The 19,683-nt window shown below is 47.1% G+C and overlaps 1 protein-coding gene across 2 annotated transcripts; it reads right to left on the reverse strand.

Moving 5' to 3' along the window:
* Window positions 1-3,030: 3,030 nt before the first annotated feature.
* LOC144269132 (C->U-editing enzyme APOBEC-1-like) lies at window positions 3,031-10,424 on the reverse strand. Of its 2 annotated transcripts, XM_077824639.1 has the most exons (5): window positions 10,360-10,424; window positions 8,417-8,444; window positions 7,715-8,115; window positions 6,567-6,688; window positions 3,031-3,666 (listed from the first exon to the last, which is right to left on the reverse strand). In XM_077824639.1, exons 1-5 carry the CDS (start codon window positions 10,379-10,381, stop codon window positions 3,556-3,558), a joined length of 684 nt encoding a protein of 227 aa, XP_077680765.1. In that variant the 5' UTR covers window positions 10,382-10,424; the 3' UTR covers window positions 3,031-3,555. The 2 variants fall into 2 exon arrangements, with proteins under 2 accessions (XP_077680765.1, XP_077680759.1); XM_077824633.1 differs by lacking the exon at window positions 10,360-10,424 and having other exon boundaries at window positions 8,352-8,444.
* Window positions 10,425-19,683: the final 9,259 nt, after the last annotated feature.

The raw sequence follows: 19,683 nt of genomic DNA on the forward strand, positions 1-19,683 counted from the left end.
CACGTTCTATTGTTCCTTCCTGCCCCCACTGTGCCGCTGCTGCCCCTACCTTTTCTTATGCCGTTAACCCCAGAGGTACCGCAGCGAATCAGCTGTGGCCAATGGATGTCACCCACGTGCCACAATTCCGCCCCTATTAGTTTTTACATGTTTCCATTGATACCTATTCAGGATTCCTCTAATTCCACAGCGTGGGGAAGCCACTCCCAAAGTTATTCACCATTTGCTAGCCTGTTTTGCTGTTATGGGTCGCCCGAGCCAGATAAAAACAGATAATGCCCCAGCCTATTGCTCCACAGCCCTTTCCACCTTTTGTGCCCAATGGGACGTCCATCTCACACACGGGATCCCTTATAATTCCACGGGCCAAGCCATTGTTGAACGTGCAAATCGCACGCTAAAAACCTTACTTGACAAACAATTAAAACAAGGGGAGCTGCGTCTCTGAACCTTAGGAGACATTCAGCAACAATTGCATATCCTTTTGTTCACTTTAAATAATTTAACACTGAACGCAGATCAGCAGACCCCCATGGATCGGCATTTTCATAAATCCGAGGTACTGGAAAGACCGCTTGTCTATTACCGTCAGCTGCCCGATCCGCAATGGCTGGGCCCAGTACCTCTAATCACTTGGGGTCGGGGATATGCTGCTGTGTCTCTCCCTGCAGGACCGTTGTGGGTTCCGGCCCGGTGTGTGCGACCGGCACTGAAGCAGCATGGCATGGCTCCAGGGACTATCGAACCCCATACCGGAGTTTCAGCTGACCCTGGAGGAGAGAGCGGTGCCTCCTGGGTTGACAACAACGGGACGGAAACGGAAGAGGCGTAGCGTCCCAAGCCAGCCCGTGACATGGGGAGCAGTAAAAGCATTGGTCACCGCGGCTCAACGACAACTGGCAGCAAACCAACAGCCAGAGACTCCTGAGACTTTGTTTGTGGCAATTCTCGCCCAAATTACTGCTAATTCTGTATTGATTGTATGACTTTTGTGCCTGCTGTTTCCTGTAGGGGTTGGCTCGGAAGCGCTTTCTCCGTTACGGGCCCGAATGATGTATAACCTATGGGAAAGATTGGCTTCAATAGCAAATGTTACCCACTTTTGTTTATCTGATTCTGTAGCAGCCGGAGAATTGTCAGGTACATGCCTTATTCCAGTATGTCATCACCCTGAGGAAATAGGGAATGAGACGATGCTCGCTGCTTACGCGAATCTCTCTTCCCAGTACTCTGGCATGGCTAATTGGGGCCCGGCCAACTATACTTTGCCTCACACGGCCATATCCCTCCACACACTGTATCCGGCCGGGGCCAACAATGTCACCTGTGCACGTGTGGTTAACTGCACTAGTACAAAGGTGCCCTTGGGCTGTCGGCAAATTTCTCAACCCTTTTTAAATTGTTCCCACGCCGTGAATGTTTCGTACAATTATGGCCATATCATCCTACCATCAGGGTGGTTTTTTACCTGCGGCTCACGCACCTTTAGTTATATTCCCGCAAATTTAAGCGATGGCACCCTTTGCTGCCTCAGTAGAATGACACTCATTCTACCTTTTGCCGGCCAAAAGCGCAGTAAGAGGTGTACCCCTTTCAGAAGACTGTGTTGCAGATGTCGATCTTTTCAGCCGCGCTGAGTATACCGCCTTAACGGCCTCTATTATTGGAGTCCCCGGGCTTGCCACTTATACAGCCAGAACTTTGAATACCCTGGCGTGTTTTGCGGCAAAGGCAATTAATACAACATCCCAGGCGATTGCCCTACTTAACACAGAGCAACACGAATTAAGGGATGCAATTTTAGATAACAGAGCAGCCATTGATTTTCTACTCTTGAAACACCATCTAGGCTGTTCCACGTTTCGGCATATGTGTTGTTTTAATTTAACTGATAATAGTCGCTCCATAGAAACTAGACTGGCTGAATTTGGCCAATCTTACGGCACACATACGCCAAGATTTGGGATTTGAGGGCTTTTGGAATTGGCTTACAGGTTGGCTGCCCTCTCTAGGATGACTGCGACAATTTTTTGGTTATGCTGTGTTTGTAATTGTTGGGCTTATATTTTGCTGCTGCTGTATACAATGTATTCCCTCTTTGCTAAGGCTTTGTAGAGACCCGCCCTGGCAGGCTCCCCGAGTTATGTCCTTGTCTGTCCGGGAGTTAAATAGCTTGCAAAAGCAAATTGATGGCTACCATGAGATGACCGAGCACAAATAACAAAAAAAGGGGGGATGAAGGGTTCATGTAGCGTTCATGCACCTAGGAACAGTCAGGGCACACCCTGACTGTTGTGTAGGAGCGATGCACACATTGCTCTGTCCAAGGACATGGACCTTGGGAACATGGACCATTGGGAAGTCAATTAAAGGACATCAACCGTGGGAAGCTTCCTTGGCCTGGGCTCAAGGCCTGAGAACAAAGATTATAGTAGATAGAGGCTGGTAAATAAGAATATTAATCAAAGTCATATTATTTCCTTTGTTGATGCCTTTTGTGGTCAGAGTATGTAATGCGCAGGGAGGAGAGAAATAAAAGAGAGGTGGAAAAGCTGACAGGGGCAATCCCGTCAGCAGACCAGCCTGCTTGCTTGCCTAAAGCCGTGTCCTGTCTTGTATTGAACCGCCACAGCCTAGGTTTACAATAGCAGGGAAAATTCTCTGCAAAGATTTGCTGTCCTTGCCCAGTGCTGTGTCTTCTCTGTATAAATGCATGTTAAAGTCTGCATTTATGTGATGTGTGTGGGATGAGACCAGCCTTCTATGATCTTACGAAGAAAGGCAATATAGGGAGTATGAGGACCAGGTGAGGGCCTAGAGGAAAATTATGGGCTTGAAAAGCTAAAGTTTGGAATGTCAGTTCATTTTAAGAGTGATCACCAGACTCTTCCTCCTCCCACTTAATGAACTCTTAGAACAGTTTGTGATGTCATACACTGGACCATTCTTATATTAGCACCGACAAGGGTTTATTAAGCAGTGCCACATGAATTACATTTTGAAAATGAACAGACAAACAAACAAAAGCAGTGCTTCCTTAGATTATATATATTTTATTCAAATGCTATGTTGACAAAAGACAGAGAAAGTAAAACCTAGAAATCTATTAAGAAAAAAATCATTCAGAAAAATAATCCTGGAGAATAAATCCTCTCTAAGGTCTTTATATATGTTATTGAATAATGAATTCATTCCTTATAAACTGCTTACACAAAGCAAACTGTATAGCGTTATGTTCATTTGGTGAAACAGCATTGGCTGCAGAATAAGCAAGATATTCTTGTGTTAACTGTGATGGAATAAACCTGTACACTGAGTCACAGGTGTTAACATGACCCAGTCCCTGTACAGCATTAAACATGTAAACATGATTCACTTTTCAAAAGGCTACAAGCTGAACCAATGGGAAGGAAACGGCTAAGAGTAACTAAATCAAATGGAAATGATTAAACATTCTAGTGTCCTATCAACATCCCTCCCCCATGATGGCCTGGTTCAATAAACTCATGGCTTCCAGAGACTGGTTGGCTGCCCAGGCCAGGATACTGGTGGCTATCAGGGATTGGCTGATGTGAGTGCTCTTTTCTGTTCCTCATCTTCTACACATAGGCTGAAAACTGGAGTCTGGTTCTCATCTGTTGAAATCTCTAAGCAAGAGGGAATGTTCTGGTGAGAAAAGCAACAGCTGAAGTTAATTTCTTTTCGGGAGGTTGGCAGCTTAACATTTGCACTCTAGACTCACTCTGGGATTTAATGGACAGAGGAGGAACTCCCTGTAACTGCAATCACCTATAATATTCATTGCTTCAAATCTCATTCAGAACCAGGACAAATTACAAACGGGTTCCCAAGCATGCTTAATGGTCACATGGACTCATTATTAGATCTGGTTGGGAGTATTCCAACTAAACGGTTATTCATCAGAAAATGCTGATTCGTCAGATCCAAAATGTCTTGTGGAAATATATCGGTTGTGAAGAAACTTTTGCTGGGAACATCTCTCAGGTCCACTATGGCGGAGGTGGAGGGGGAGGGGAGGGGAGAAAAGGAGAGGGAAAGAGAGAGAGAGAGCGACCCCACCTCAAAATAGCCATTCACCTGGGATATGTGAGACTCAGGTTCAAGTTCCTGCTATGTCTCAATCAGGACCAGGGATTTGAACCTGGGGCCTAGACTACATCGAAAACTGTGAAAAATTTCATAACATGCGTGATGTACTTAGGTCAACCTATCCCCCACTGTAGATGCAGCGCAGTGGGTTAACCAACTCTCTTGTTGCCATAGCTACTGCCTCTTGAGGGAGTGGATTTACCACAGGAACAGAAACTGCCCTTCCGTCCCCGTACTGTCTATGCTACAGAGCTACAGCGACGTATTTGCAGTACCGCCGCTGCATCGCTTGTAGTGTAGACATAGCCTGGGTGTCCCAGAGGAGTGTGTGAGTGCCCTACACGCCGGGCTGGTGGCTACTCTCGGGAGGGTGCTCTCACTCACTCTCTTCCACCTCCTTGTGGTTTTCACACAAAAACTGAAAAGGTCTCAGGTTTGTTCCAATGCAGACTGAAAACACATCTTGGAATTTCCCATGGGATGGAAATATCATTTATTGGCCAGCTCTTCCCTTCACACCCTGACTGCGTGTTACAGATCACCCTGCGACACGGGTGATTTGGAAAGGGGAGAGACTTCAGGGGAGTTCAATGAAACATTCAGTGGCCCCATTACTGGGAGGGAATATATAAACCCCATCCAGATGTTGGCAAGGAAAGGGGTTAACCAGCTCTGGTTGGGGGGATGGAAGGCCTGACAACAGTTTTGTAAGTGTCAATGGGCTCTGAGAGAAGGATGTGCGGTGTAGAGTTGGAAGCTGTGTCTGCAAGGGAGGGTCAGGAAGAAGGGTCTCTAGATCGAGGATGGGATGAAAGGGGAGAGAAGAACTGGGGGGGTTCTCTGTCTGGAACTTGTCTAGCCATGCTCTAGAACTCGCTTTGTACTTGGGCTGAGGAAAAACCCTGTTGTTTTTGTCCCTGAAAGGGACAGGACACTGTTTACATGTACGCTGTTTTGCAGTAAAGCAAACCACAGAGGTGTTTAAACTCCACCAAGGTGTGAAGACCCTTTTTTCTCCTCCAACCAACCAGCTCTTTGATCTCCTCAGGTGCTGAGAGTTTTCCAACACATTTTTAGTGTCCCCATGAGCTCATGTGGTAGTCACCGTGTGTTACAGCTCAGCTCTTGGAATCACTGAGCTTTTCAAGGAGGTAAAGGAACTGTCCCGCTCAGACACTGGGTTCTGCACAGTGGCGGATTACCGCACAAGCCAATGGGGCCTGTGCCCAGAAGCCCCGGCCAATTTGGGGGCCCCCACAGGCACACTGGAACTCTGGATCCACGCCCTGATGCTCCTTCCCTCCCTGCTTTTCTTCTCCCTGAGCCCCTGCCCTTGGCCAGGCCAGAAGACGGAGCATGAGGTAGGGAGTCCCCCATGCGGAGGTAGGCAAGCTGCTCACCAGAGCCCCTCTCCCTTCCCCCTGCTGCGTCCCTGCACAGAGCTGGCTGAAGCCCCTGTCCTCTGCCCCTCATGGAGCTGGCTCAAACCTCTCCCTCACCCCGTACGGAGCTGGCCCAAGCCACTCATCTGAGCCCCCTCCTCCCCTGTGCATGGCTGGCCTGAGCCCTGCCACACACCCCGCCCCCTCCTTTGGCAAAACTGGGCATTTGTCCTGTTTGCTCTTGCCAGCTGATGATCAATTGACAAGAGCAAATGGGACAAATGCCCAGTTTTGCCAAAAAAGTCATGATGTCCAGGGCCAAAAGGGGATGTATCGTCACCCTAGGCCAGGGGTCCCCAAACTTTTTCAGTCACCCCCCCTTTACCCAGTCTGTGTCCCCCTGGGAGCTGGGGCCAGGAACAGAGCCAGAGAAGCGTGCAGGAGCCTGGGTCGAGGTAGAACCAGGGGCTGCAGTTGGGATCGGGGCTGAAGGCACAGCTGGGGCCACAGCTAGGAGCAGAGCCATGGCTGGGAGCAGAGCAATAGCTGGGGCCGGAGGCAGGGCTGCGGAGGGCTAGAGTGGACCTGGGGCACAGCAGGGCTGGGTGGTGCTCCCTGCCCACCCCCTTTGGGGCTGACCCTAGGCCCCACCTCATCTCCCCAAGTGTTCCTGTGTGTCCCCCTTACGGGACCACTGCCTTAAGCTGTGGTAAGAGCCTCCCAGGGAGCCTGGGCAGCTGTGTGGAGTCCTGGGCCTGCCACCTGTCCTGGGCAGGTGGGGGTGTGCCTGAGAGCAGCCCCCAGCCCATGTCCCTGCGCTCCTCAAGGTACACCACCCAGGGCAAGTGGAGGGTCTGGGGCTCCCCACAGCAGTCCAGGTTCCCATGGCAGCTCTTACCAGGGCCCAACTTCTGGCCAGGCCACGGGGCAGGGCCTTGAGGGAAGGGGAGGAGCAGGGCATGGGGCCCTATGGTGTCGGGGAGGGCCCCAATAAATCTTAATCCTCCTCTGGTTCTGCATGTGACTATGGATCATTTCTGCATGCAATTTCCTAATCCCTAAAGTTCTACTGACCTGAAGGATGGACTGGAGTTCGAGAGAATATAGCATTATCCATGGAGCGAAGTGCCTGGGCCAATAATCATATTCATCCTTGTCCTCATCATTGACAAATGTTCTCCAACAGTAGCTATAAACTGGGAAAATGGAGCAAATCAGTCATGTGCTGAAGGAGGTATCAGTGGACTCAGTATACACAAAGGTCAGTCAATCTCAAGGGAGCAAGACTAATCTGAGCCATGCAGAATGCTTCTGCTAGACAGGACCAGCTGAGGAGACTACAGCATTTGGGCCTCATGTTCTCCTGGCCTTGTCCATCTTTCTGTCCAGGGAAGGTCGCATTAAACCAGTCTTGCAACATTTCATTCACTTATTCACCTGGGACAAATCATTTATGTATTGAGGGGAGAGTAAAATATCATCTATTTCTTCATGATTAGTAGCAGCAGGAGGACACTCTCCGTGGGTGAGCTGATTTTACTCTGGGGGTAGATTAGAAAAAAGCTGCAAAGACATCCCCTTTACATTTAAATACAATACTGTGTTCTCAAATGAAAGTCAAAGATGGGAGATGGACTGCGCCGGGAAGGAGGCTGGTGTTTATTTATCTGTTTATTCCCTGACTAGAACCCTAGAAACAGTGGCAATGTCATACCAGCTTCACCCACACACACGGCTCACCAGTGTGCCTCAGCTCTGAGTTCCCGCCCCTAGCAGGAAAAGGGGCCTTGACTCTTCATGGCTCATTTATGCCTCAGCCTCTCTGCTGGGACAAGGGGATCAGCAAGTGCCAGCAGGGATGGAGATTTTAGTGATTTTTATCTGTACTGCTAGGAACTGGACTGCAAACACCAGCATATTTCACATAGGTCAAAAAATGGCTGTCAGCTACTGCATTTCGGTCACTGACACTCAGGGGAAGGTTTGAAACCAGAGACCTAAAGGACAAAAGCTCTGTAACCCACTGCACTATCCCCCAAGACTTGGGGCCAGGCTGGAACCACAGACCTAGAAGGGAAAAGATTCCATAATCCATTCTACAACTTCCATGGAGTCATCCATGGCCACTGACCAGGGCTGAACTGGAACCAGAGACCTAGAAGAAAAATGCCCCATGTCCCATTTCTATCCCATCTAGTCCACATAACTCTATGAGTCATTACCTGGGAGGTCCATGACTTGGATGGATACTCCAATGTTCATCAGGCTCCGTAGACCCTGACGATTGTTTTCCTCTTTGTGCCAATAGATCCGTGCTACATAAATAACTAGATTCACATTAGGCTGTTCCTTCAGAAAATCCCTGATTTGCTTGCAGCAATCCCCACAGGGACTCCAGGACATATACCAGGTGATGGAGCAGTGGACAGAAGGATCAGATCTTTGCTCCTGAAAGACATCTTCTATAAAGTGGATTTCAGCATGCTCCGTGCGAGTGCTATGGCAACACCTCTGCCAGAGCCTTTTGCTAGTGCTCCACTTGATTTCGTAGAGCATGTATTGCACCCTTCGAAGGACACTTGGGTCATAACTGTCTATAAATGTCTCCTGGAGTATCTTCCCCCTGAAACATGAGAGAGATTCCAAAGAGTAATTGACTGCAGCTTTATCGCTAAGAGCTTGCCAGTCACCGAAAGTTAAAAATGAGAGGGATGGGAAGGAGGCACAGATAAATGGAAAGGGAACTCCCAGAAGGATAGAGGGAGACTTAGAGATAGTGATGGGAGAAAAGAAAGAGAGTGGGGAAGATGGAGAGTTAAATCTAGTATCACACTGAAGAGAGGGGAATGAGATCTGAACCTTCCCAGCTCCCACGTTCTCTGTAAATCTTGTGGAGGATGTGGGTATGGAGTTTTCATTCTCACCCATCTGTGATGCCTCTGCATACATGATCTGTGGGAAAGAGAATAGAGTCACCTGGTGCACTGAGAGAAACATAGGGGAAGACAGAGAAAGGGAGGCCTCTCAATGCATCCTCCCTGGGACCATGTGGCCTACAATTGTTCCTTCTCAATGGACAATTCCTATCAGTACTGCTGAATACTGAAGAAGTTCCTTGCTAATGTGCAGTATCCTGAGGATAGTGAAGGTGATAAGTGATCATCCTGGTCCCAAATATGGCCATTAATTTTACTATGTGCACATGAGGGAGAATGCCCATTACTTGTTAAGTAACAGTGAAATAAATAAATAAAATAAAAATAATCATATTAATAAGTAATAATAAATATCTAGGACATTATCCAAAGCTCATTAAAATCAATCAGACTCAGGCTCTCAATTCTATGTATAACTGTAAGAGCCTACCAATGTCCAAAGAACTGTTCTTTCATTTATTTTTATTTTATTTTACTTTAAATGTGGACTTTCTGATTAATATTTTAAAATAAACTTAATAATCATTATTAATTTAAATTTTTAATTTGATATTTCCCAGGAGATATAGTTATGTTATTTCTGTTTTGGAAAAAAATAACAGTCCCTTGTTATTTTCTTTAAGAACCTTGGAAAACAAAACTAGAGAAATATGGCTCAAGACCATTGAGAACAAACTTTTTAAAATGTAGGACACATTTAAAATTTTCATTACAACCTATGTGCCAGGACTTAATAACAAATCCCCATGTCTTTGAAATTCCTAGATCAGCGCTTTTTTCTGCCACCATTTTCATGCCACAATCATTTTCAGCTCAAACCTGAAAGCTAAGATAGTGGCACACAGGGAAGTTCAAGACATGCACAAACACACACTCAGCTACAGCCTGGACCAAAGTCTATTGAAATCAGTGAAAAGACTCCCCTTGACTTCCATGGAATGTGGTTCAATCCAGTGTTTAATTTGTAATGAATGAGATGCTGGGGCTCAGCCAGGTGTAGCGTCACACAAAGAAACCCTCCTGTTTTGCTGCTAGTTGCAGTTTCCACCAGGCAAACGTGACCTTCTTGGCTACTTCTCAGGACTTGCTACCGCCTGGTCCAGGGGTTGCGAATTAGGAGGGATGGGGTTTTGTGGTCGAAAACATCCACAATTTCCTCCCTATCATTACACCGGCAAGCCCCAGCACAAATTAAGCACTGGCTGGGTGGCCAGAGAGCAGCGGTTGATGGCCAGGAGTCCAGAGGTGCCAGGGCTATGAACTGCCATGTCTAGCGGTGCCAGGGCCAAGCCCCAGTACAAATTAGGCACTGGTTCAGTCCCATAAAGAACACATATGCATATATTATACACATACGTATACTACGTAGTTACACTGAGGTAAGTTTTCAAATACAGACAAGCCTATACAGACACACACAAACACATATGCATAGACACACAGAAAAATCTGAACTGTTTATAGAAAGAGGGGGCCAATGGGATGTACTAATAAAAACCAAATCTTTGTTATAACTTTGATAAAACCAGGATATGTTTCCACTACAACACAGTACAATCTACCACAGCTTTAGCTCACCATTTGTCTTTGTAAGAAGTATTCTTTTAGTACTTATGTAAAAAAATCATTTTACTGTCAGTGATTTTGTTTATCTTTGCTAAGTTAGAAACTAAAAACACATTTTAGATGTAAAACACAGAGATAGACAGCTCCAACTTGTTTACCATCTATGTATATCTCATATACATAGAGCCATAATAGCCACACAGATAGGCATACATATATACGCCCATAGAGCTGCATATACATATATTCACCCATAAATTGATATAGACATTTGCACACGTAAATGCACTAAAATACTGTATACACACACACACGTATACTTGCAAACACATACACACACATATACACTAATCCTGCACCTTTACCTCTGTTCCAACCGGCAGCCATGGCTTTCGCTCACTACAGCCTCTGAGACTGTTTGTTTTACTGGTGCATTTTCTCCCTTTCAGTTTCTATTCCTCAGAACAGAAACCTAAGAACATTTTGAGACTCCCTGACAAGCTGAGAGACATGGATTGTGCGGAAGCGAGCTGTACATAGCCAGTGAGGTTAGGCTCAGCTCTGTGAAGTTAGGCTCACAGTATTTCGTAGAGGCTAGACCTCAATACTGATGCAAAATAAATAAATAAATAAATAAATAAATTTTATAAATAAAATTATTATAATGTATTCTTATATTTGGTCATTACAGATTTGCCTGCATGTTTATTCAATTTAAAGAACTACTTATAAGTAATGACAGGTTTCAGAGTAGCAGCCGTGTTAGTCTGTATTCGCAAAAAGAACAGGAGTACTTGTGGCACCTTAGAGACTAACCAATTTATTTGAGCATAAGCTTTCGTGGGCTACAGCTCACTTCATCGGATGCATCTCATGAAAGCTTATGCTCAAATAAATTGGTTAGTCGCTAAGGTGCCACAAGTACTCCTTTTCTTTTTACTTATTAGATATACATGGGGCTTGGAGAATAATAGCTTCTGTATTGATGTTTTAGTTGCTTGTTTTATTAAATGAAATATTCTGGCTAATGAAAGAAACCTAGGAAATTTGTGCTTTCTGTCGGTAAGACACAGGCATGAAAAGCTGGAAGGGAACGTCTACCCCTTGTTAAGGAATGTGAAGATATTCTTTTTCTAGGCTCTCAAAGAGAAGTGGTGTACAAAGCATCTGACCGCAAAAGCTGAGCCAGGAGCCTCTTCTTTTAACCCTTCTCTCTTTCTAGAGCAAAATGTCGGTTCTAAGCTCACACAAAGAATTCCAGCAGTATTCCTATCAAAAATTGATTCCGTGGTTAAACTCTCTGAAGTCTTCATGTAACTTTAAGGGAAACCCATGATTTAAAAAGTGGGAGTCATGTCCCTGAATGGGGGAGAGACAGTTATTAAGAGAGACAGTTATTAAGATGTGACCCCTCCATTTCTTGTTTCTTTAGATTGTGCAATTTAGTTATTTTGGGAATAAATGTACTTATGGCTCACCAGCTTGAAACAGCCCTTTTACCCCACTGTGACAAATTGGACTTATCATAGGCACGCAGAGGTGTGGCAGGAATGGAAGGGAGATTAGTAATATTTAGTGCAAGGGAAGAAATATATCCTTTGCCACAATACTGGGCATTGCTCCCTGCGTGGTAAGGCAGTGTAGGCCCAGAACTGCCCTTGAAATTTCCCCCCACCCCCAGAACACACAGAGAGGAGGCACCATGGAGGGTACTTGTATAGAGAGCACCCTGCAGAGGGCACTTGTCAGCTGACCTAGGCAACTGGGTAGAGACTCCGTCATCTATAATTGGGACAGGGATCCTCCAGCAGCCTCTAGGGAGGTTTCTTTGTGTAACAGAAGGATACTCATGGGTGGGAGAAGTGAAAGAATTTACTTGAAACCTGTGGTTTGTTTTTTCAGGCACAGCCTTGTTTCCTTTGACACTCTTCTCTGTGGATCATGGAGGATGACAATGGGTATGGGAGGAATAGCCAGGAGCAGACCCCAGTTCCTTGTCCCTGACAGCAGCACGGTCACTCGTCACTGATTCCACCCTTGGCAGCCAGAGAGAATATTTCAGAGCCAACCTCAGAGACATACATTTTCCAACAGCCACCCCTCCACCCCCACGGTTCCGTAGCTGATCTGTAATGCATTCTGGGTCTGGTGGCTTCATGATGCCATTTAACTTCTCATGGTCTCCCCTCAATTCTCCCCTCATTCTGAGTGAGTCTGTTCCATGGCTGAGCTATAGCAAACTGGCAGTGTCCATTGGTATACTTGAATAGCAGGGATAACTGGTAAAAATGTGTAAATAACACTTACTGGATTATATTATAATTGTTACCTGCAGTTTTCGTATAGTTCTGAAAATTTAACAGGAGCATGCTTGATTAGTGGTTAAAACTGTCAGTACCACTATAAGGGAGGGCAGGAAGCCACCAGCTTTCAGTCTGACCCTCAGCACCATAGTTTTGTGTGGTTTCAGAGTAACAGCCGTGTTAGTTTGTATTCGTAAAAAGAAAAGGAGTACTTGTGGCACCTTAGAGACTAACCAATTTATTTGAGCATAAGCTTTCGTGAGCTACAGCTTACTTCATCGAATGCATACTATGGAAAGTGTAGAAGATCTTTTTATATACACACAAAATATGAAAAAATACCTCCTTCCACTCCACTCTCCTGCTGGTAATAGCTTATCTAAAGTGATCATTCTTCTTACAATGTGTATGATAATCAAGTTGTGGGTGGGGGGTGAGAAAACCTGGATTTGTGCTGGAAATGGCCCAACTTGATTATCACACACATTGTAAGAAGAATGATCACTTTAGATAAGCTATTACCAGCAGGAGAGTGGAGTGGGAGGAGGTATTTTTTCATGCTTTGTGTGTATATAAAAAGATCTTCTACACTTTCCATAGTATGCATTCGATGAAGTGAGCTGTAGCTCATGAAAGCTTATGCTCAAATAAATTGGTTAGTCTCTAAGGTGCCACAAGTACTCCTTTTATAGTTTTGTGTGTCTCTTAAAAAACCAGTTCTTGGTCCTTGGTTGTGTAGCTGATCTGCACCTCAGTTATCACCCTCTTTCTAACAGCCCATTTTTGGGAGATTAATGAGAATTTATTTTGATCGTTCTTTCTTATTTATAATATCATAGTGCCTAGGCGCTCCAGTTATGGACCACAACCTGATTGTGCTGGGTGCTGTATTCATAGGCATTTCTATGCCCCCCCCCATCACCGTAGTACCTGAGTGCCTCCCTTACAAGAATATAGCTATCCTCAGAAACCCCTGGAGGAGCTGCAGGAGACAGAACTTTCTCAGGGGCTGGTCTGTGACTGTGGAATGAAGGATCCCAGGAACTACGGACCGTCTCACACCTCATCACCTTCCACTTTAAGTGGAAGGTGCAATTCTTTGGCCTTAAGATAAACATATAGCAATGTGTGTATGTGAGTGTGTGTGTGTATATGAGAGAGAGAGAGAAATAACAATATGGTTGAACACACACACACACACACACATATATATATATATATATAGACACACACACACACATATCATAAAAAAAATTCCAAATAAGACACTCCTCTGGACACTCCATTTTCTGCTGGAGAGAGGATGAGAGAACAAACACATGACCGATGTTAGTTAAATTGCTTAATGCACTACTGGGAGACACTTAGATATTGCAGTGATGAGCACGGTAGGAGAAACTGTATAAAAGAGAATGTAGGGGAGTATTATCCCTGTTTTACAGATATGGAAAACAAGGCATTAAGAGCTTTAATGACTTGCCCAAGGCCACACAGTGAGTCTGTAGCAAAGCCAGGGATACAACTCATATCTACTGACTTCCAGTTCTTCACTTTAATATGTGGGAAAATAACTGTAGGATTATCGGGAATCCTCTGTTTTTCTGAACCACTTTCAGGCTGGCTCTTGGCACAGAGACAGCTCTGGTCTCCTTGGATGATTAAGCAATTTAGCTAACATCGGTCATGTGTTTGTTCTCTCATCCTCTCCTGAGCAGAAAATGGAGTGTCCAGACGAGTGTCCTGTTTGGATTTTTTTTTTATCATATGTGTTTGTGTGTGTGTCTATACCAATGCCAATCCACTCTGCTTTAACTCCTCCAAACTGCTCTCTGCTCCAACACCAATCTACTCTGCTTCAGCTCCTCCTCCTGTCTGATTGAAGCTGGGGGGAGGGAGGGGGGTTATCATGTGACTGGCTTCAGGTGTTCTAATTGGCTTCAGGTGCTTCACTTAATCTATAGCAAACTTTCTTGCCTCTACAGGGAATAAGGCTCCCTTCTAACACTCTCCTGCTGCCCTCTGGCCATGCTGTATCACATATCCCCCCACTGCTCAACACCATGGGGTTGGGCTACTTGGGACTAGAGGCAGTGCTGTCGTGATAGGCCATCAGCGTTGCCTTGTTGGCTTCCAGCCCTATGCTGTACCCGGAAATGGAAGGGCTGCAGGAATAGGAACCACCTAGTCACTCTTGCGTTCTTCTCCTTGTTTCTGTGCATCCACTGGAGTGGGGCGTGGTCAGTCACAAGGGTAAACCGCCGCCCCAGTAGGTAGTAGCGGAGAGTTGCCATAGCCATTTTACCGCCAGACATTCCTTTTCAACGACGGTGTACTTTTGTTCCCTGGGGAGTAGTTTCCGGCTGAGGTACAAGATCAGGTGTTCCTTTTCTCCTACCATCTGCGAAAGGACGACTCCTAGTCCTACCTCCAAGGCATCTGTTTGTAGGATGAATTCCTTCTCGAAGTCTGGGGCTATGAGTACTGGATGGCAGCAATGGGCCGTCCTTAAATCTGCAAATGCTCCTTCTGTCGCATCAGTCCACTTTACTATCTCGGGGCCCCGAGCCTTTACCAAATCCGTCAATGGCCCTGCTCTTGTGGCGAAATGAGGAATGAATCTCTGATAGTATCCTACTATCCCTAGAAAAGCTCTGACCTGCTTTTTGCGGACTGGTCAAGGCCAACCTTGTATTGCCTCCACTTTGTTCCATTGGGGTTTCACCAAACCTCTCCCTACTACATACCTGAGGTATCTGGCCTCAGCTAATGCTATCACGCACTTGAGTGGGTTGGCAGTGAGGCCGGCCTTCTGCAGGGCGCCTAGTACCGCTTCTACTTTTCCTAGGTGCGTTTCCCAGTCAGGGCTATGGATGACTATGTTGTCTAGATAGGCGGCGACATACCTGGCATGGGGTCGCAGCAATTTGTCCATAAGTCGTAGGAATGTTGCAGGGGGCCCATGGAGTCCGAAAGGGAGGACAGTGTATTGGAACAGGCCATCGGGTGTAGAGAAGGCAGTCTTTTTCTTGGCATTCTCAGCCAGGGGAATTTGCCAATATCATAGATTCATAGATATTAAGGTCAGAAGGGACCATTATGATCATCTAGTCTGACCTCCTGCACAATGCAGGCCACAGAATCTCACCCAGCCACTCCTGCAATAAACCTCTCACCTATGTCTGAGCTATTGAAGTCCTCAAATCATGGTTTAAAGACTTCAAGGAGCAGAGAATCCTCCAGCAAGTGACCCATGCCCCATGCTACAGAGGAAGGTGAAAAACCTCCAGGGCCTCTTCCAATCTGCCCTGGAGGAAAATTCCTTCCCGACCCCAGGTCCAGAGTGGTTAGGTATTGGGCCTTGCCTAACTGATCAACTAGCTTGTCAATGTGTGGTATTGGATAGGCATCAAATTGGGATAGTTCATTCAACTTCTGGAAGTCGTTGCAAAATCTTAGGGTGCCATCAGGCTTGGGGCTAGGACGATAGGGCTGGACCACTGGCTGTCAGATTCTTCAATAACCCTGAGTTCCAGCATCTTCTTCACTTCTGTCCTAATTTCTTCCCTTTTAGCTTCCGGTATTTGGTACAGTCTTATCGTCACCCATACTCCAGGACTGGTGACAATATGATGTTGGACCAGTGTCGTACGGCTCGGCTGTGTACAGAACACATCCTGGTTACATTGGATCATATCAATGACCTCTGTTTGTTGTTCTGGAGTTAACTCAGGAGATATCTTCACCTGCCCCTGTGAGTCATCTGTCTTGGGTGGAGCTCCCCGAATGACCAGGCACGTCTCTCAGTCATGCCAGGGCTTCAGTAAGTTGATGTAGTAGATTTGCTCTGGCCTTCGGTGGTCTGGTTGTCTGACCTTATAGTCCACCTCCCCAATGGCTTCCACTATCTCATCTGGTCCATGCCAGCTGGCCAGGAGTTTGCTTTCTGCTGTCGGCACTAGCACCATCACCCCTGACTGAAATCTCCGTACTTTCGCCGGATGATTGTAATATGTCCGCTGGGCCTCTTGTGCTTTTTCCAAATGTTCTTGTACTATAGGGGTTACTTGAGTTATTCGCTCTCTCATCTGTGTCACGTGCTCAATGACATTCTTTCCTGGGTTGGGTTGTTCTTCCCAATCTTCCTTGGCAATACCTAATATTCCACGTGGGTGGCATCCGTATAGTAGTTCAAAGGGAGAGAAACCAGTGGATGCCTGGGGGTCTTCCCGTATAGCAAACATTAGATACGGTAGAAGGGTATCCCAGTCTTTTCCATCCTGTGCTACCACCTTCTGGATCATACTTTTAAGGGTATGGTTAAACCGCTCGACCAGTCCATCTGTTTGTGGATGGTAGACTGAGATCCATATGGCCTGGATGTGGAGTAGGGTACATAAGTCTTTCATTAATTTTGACATAAAAGGTGTTCCTTGGCCTGTCAGGATCTCCTTAGGGATACCCACTCTGGCAAAAACCTGGAGTAGTTCTTTTGCTGTTGCCTTGGATGTGGGGTTTCTTAAAGGAATGGCTTCTGGATACCGTGTGGCATAATCAAGGATGACTAGTACGTTTTGGTGGCCCCGTGCCGATCTTTCCAGTGGGCCCATTATGTCCATGGCTATCCTCTCGAAAGGGACCTCAATAATAGGCAAAGGTACTAATGGGGCCCGCAAGTGAGGTCAGGGGCTATGCAACTGGCATTCAGGGCAGAAGGCACAATAGCGTTGGACCTCTGCATGTATTCCTGGCCAATAAAACCTTCTTAGGACTCTATCCAGTGTCTTGTCTACTCCTAGATGTCCCCCAAATAGATAACTGTGAGCTAAAGCGAGTACTGCCCTTGTGTGTTGCCGTGGGACTAAGAGTTGCTCTCCTTCTTCCCCTCGTATTTGTGCTATCCTGTACAACAGATCACGTTTGAGCATATAATATAGCCTTGGGCCTTTGGTCTTTCCTTCCACGGGTACACCATTTACTTTCACTACGTCCTCCCTCACATTCGCATATAGCGGGTCATTGGCTTGGTCCTGCCCAAAATTCTCACATGCGGTACCCATCTGACCTAATTCCAGGGGGTCTGTTTCTACTCCGCCCCCTGGGTTGCCCCTACTGGGGCTAGGAACCACCTCCGAGTCCTCACTGGTCTGAATTATCTCCTGGCCTCCTGAACGGGTTCACTTACCAACAAGGGAGGTTTTCTAGTTCTCTGCTAGAATCTTGGTCCCTAATCTTTTATCTGCCCTCCTTTCTAGCCTAGACTTTCAGGGTTTTCCGGGGGGTGAGAATAACTGTGGGGCAAATTTGGCAAACATTGGGGTGAGGCTATCTGTAGGTGCCTCCGTCTCAGCCCAGGGGTTGCTACCTTCCCCTGGCTCTATTGGGGGGAGTAAGCTCTCAAACTCGTAGAAGTCCCTACCAATTAAGACAGGGTAGGGGAGCCTGGGGACCACCCCTGCAGTCACCGCGGTAGTATTCCCCTGGATCTCAATCCGTACCGGGATTGTGGGGTAGAAATTTACGGTGCCATGAACGCATGTTACCCCTGTGTTTTTGGTCTGGGTTAGTTGTTCTTGCCCCACCAACTTCCCCGAGACCAGCGTGACAGCACTCCCAGAATCTACTAATGCTACGGTTTCGATTCCATTCATTTTTACTGATCTTGTATACCCATGCGAGGTCATTGTGACCCCTACCAGGCTGATTAGGCCACATTGCTCCCCATGATCCCCCAGATTACATTGCATAGGCTCTTCCCTGTTGGGGTATTGGGCTGCTATACGCCCCAATTCCCCACCCTCGTAACACCGCCCCCTTATTCTGGTTGCTGCCCTCTGCCTGGGGCTATTTGGCTGGCCCCCCCAGCCCTCTCTTCCCAAACCCCCAGGTCCCTTCTCGGCCTCGGGCCATTCCTCGGTGTCTTTCCTCCAAGTTATGGTTCTCCTGGAGTTCTCGATAGTCCAAGGCCTTGGGTTTGGGACTGGCTTCCTGATTTGCCGTGTCTCACCCCGTGGGGTCTGGAACAATTTGTGGGCTGTCATCATAGGTGGAGGGATCATTCTGGCCAACCCAAACCCGGAGGCCTGGTGGTAGCCCCCTCATGTACCGGCCCAGTACCAGGAGCTCCATCATGTTCTCAGAGCTTAGGGTCTCAGGGCGTAGCCATTTCCGGGTCAGGTGAACCAGGTCAAACAATTGTGATCGGGGTGTCTTGTCCTCTGTATACTGCCACTCATGGAACCTCTTGGCTCGCAACGCCGTCGTTACTCCAGCTCTGGCCAGGATCTCTGACTCCAGCTGCGGGTAATCTGCTGCAGTCTCCGCGGCCACATCGTAATAAACCTTCTGGGCCTCCCCACACAGGAATGGGTGAGGATACCAGGCCACTGATCTCGAGACCAGGCCTCCTGAAGGGCTGCTCTTTCAAAAGCCAGGAGGTATGCCTCCACATCATCCTCCCATGTCATTTTCTGTAGGCAGTGGCTGGCTCGTATAGTCTGGGTCCCGTCGCAGTTGTGGTTCAGCTCCATAAAGGTCTTCATCTGGTTCACCAGCTCTTGCAGCAGGGCTCGGTCCTGGGCAGCCTGACTCATCAACAGATGATTAGTCTCCTGCTGCATCCGAGTCGCCTCCTGTTGGGCGGTTGCTTGGACCCAGGTAGCCTCCTGCTGGGCTGTGGTGGCTTGTATTAGGGCCTTGACCACGTCGTCCATTTTAGGGACAGGAGGGTTTTGGCTAATCCTAGTTTAAGTCCCAAGCGCGTAGATCCCACTGCTAACACCACGTGTGGCAAATTGCCGGCACTACTTTGATTAGTCTCGCGCTTTCTCTTCTTGGGGGGGTTCAGGGCACTGGGGTATTAACTGCCCCACGAGTGTCCTAGAGGAGGGGAGTGGAGAGGGAGGGACCGGGGCCCGCTCTCTACTCCAGGTCGCAGCCCAGGGGCCCTAGGGATAGCGGTAAACAGCTTAAACTAGCAGTTCCTTCCCATGGGCTACTTCCCTCTCCTGTCCTTCAGCTTGTGGGGCTTCCTGCCCTCCTTCTGCACAAACCAGGTGTCCCTTTACTTAGGGTCTTGGTCTTCTTAGCCCACCACAGCACTTCTCCAAACTCTCCTCTGCTTCCCTCCAAACTCCTCTCTGCTCCAACACCAATCCACTCTGCTTCAACTCCTCCTCCTGTCCAGTTGAAGCCGGGGGGTTTATCATGTGACTGGCTTCAGGTGCTCCAGTTGGCTTCAGGTGCTTTAATTAATCTATAGCAAACTTTCTTCCCTCTACAGGGAATAACATTCTCCTTTTGCCCTCTGGCCATGCTGTATCACAATACATACACCTACCATAAAATCCGTTGCCCTAATTACACTGTACATTTATTACAGTGAATAAT

Source organism: Eretmochelys imbricata, chromosome 1 (genome assembly GCF_965152235.1).
Source record: "Eretmochelys imbricata isolate rEreImb1 chromosome 1, rEreImb1.hap1, whole genome shotgun sequence".
NCBI lineage: Eukaryota > Metazoa > Chordata > Testudines > Cheloniidae > Eretmochelys > Eretmochelys imbricata.

Excerpts from the sequence above, each read along its gene's own strand:
- LOC144269132 (XM_077824633.1), bottom strand. The coding sequence starts at position 8,437 with ATGCAGAGGCATCACAGATGGGTGAGAATGAAAACTCCATACCCACAT. Across the intron at positions 6,689-7,714 it reads CCAAGTCATGGACCTCCCAG|TTTATAGCTACTGTTGGAGA; the intron begins GTAATGACTCAT and ends CCATTTTCCCAG. Across the intron at positions 3,667-6,566 it reads AACTCCAGTCCATCCTTCAG|AACATTCCCTCTTGCTTAGA; the intron begins GTCAGTAGAACT and ends TTTTCTCACCAG.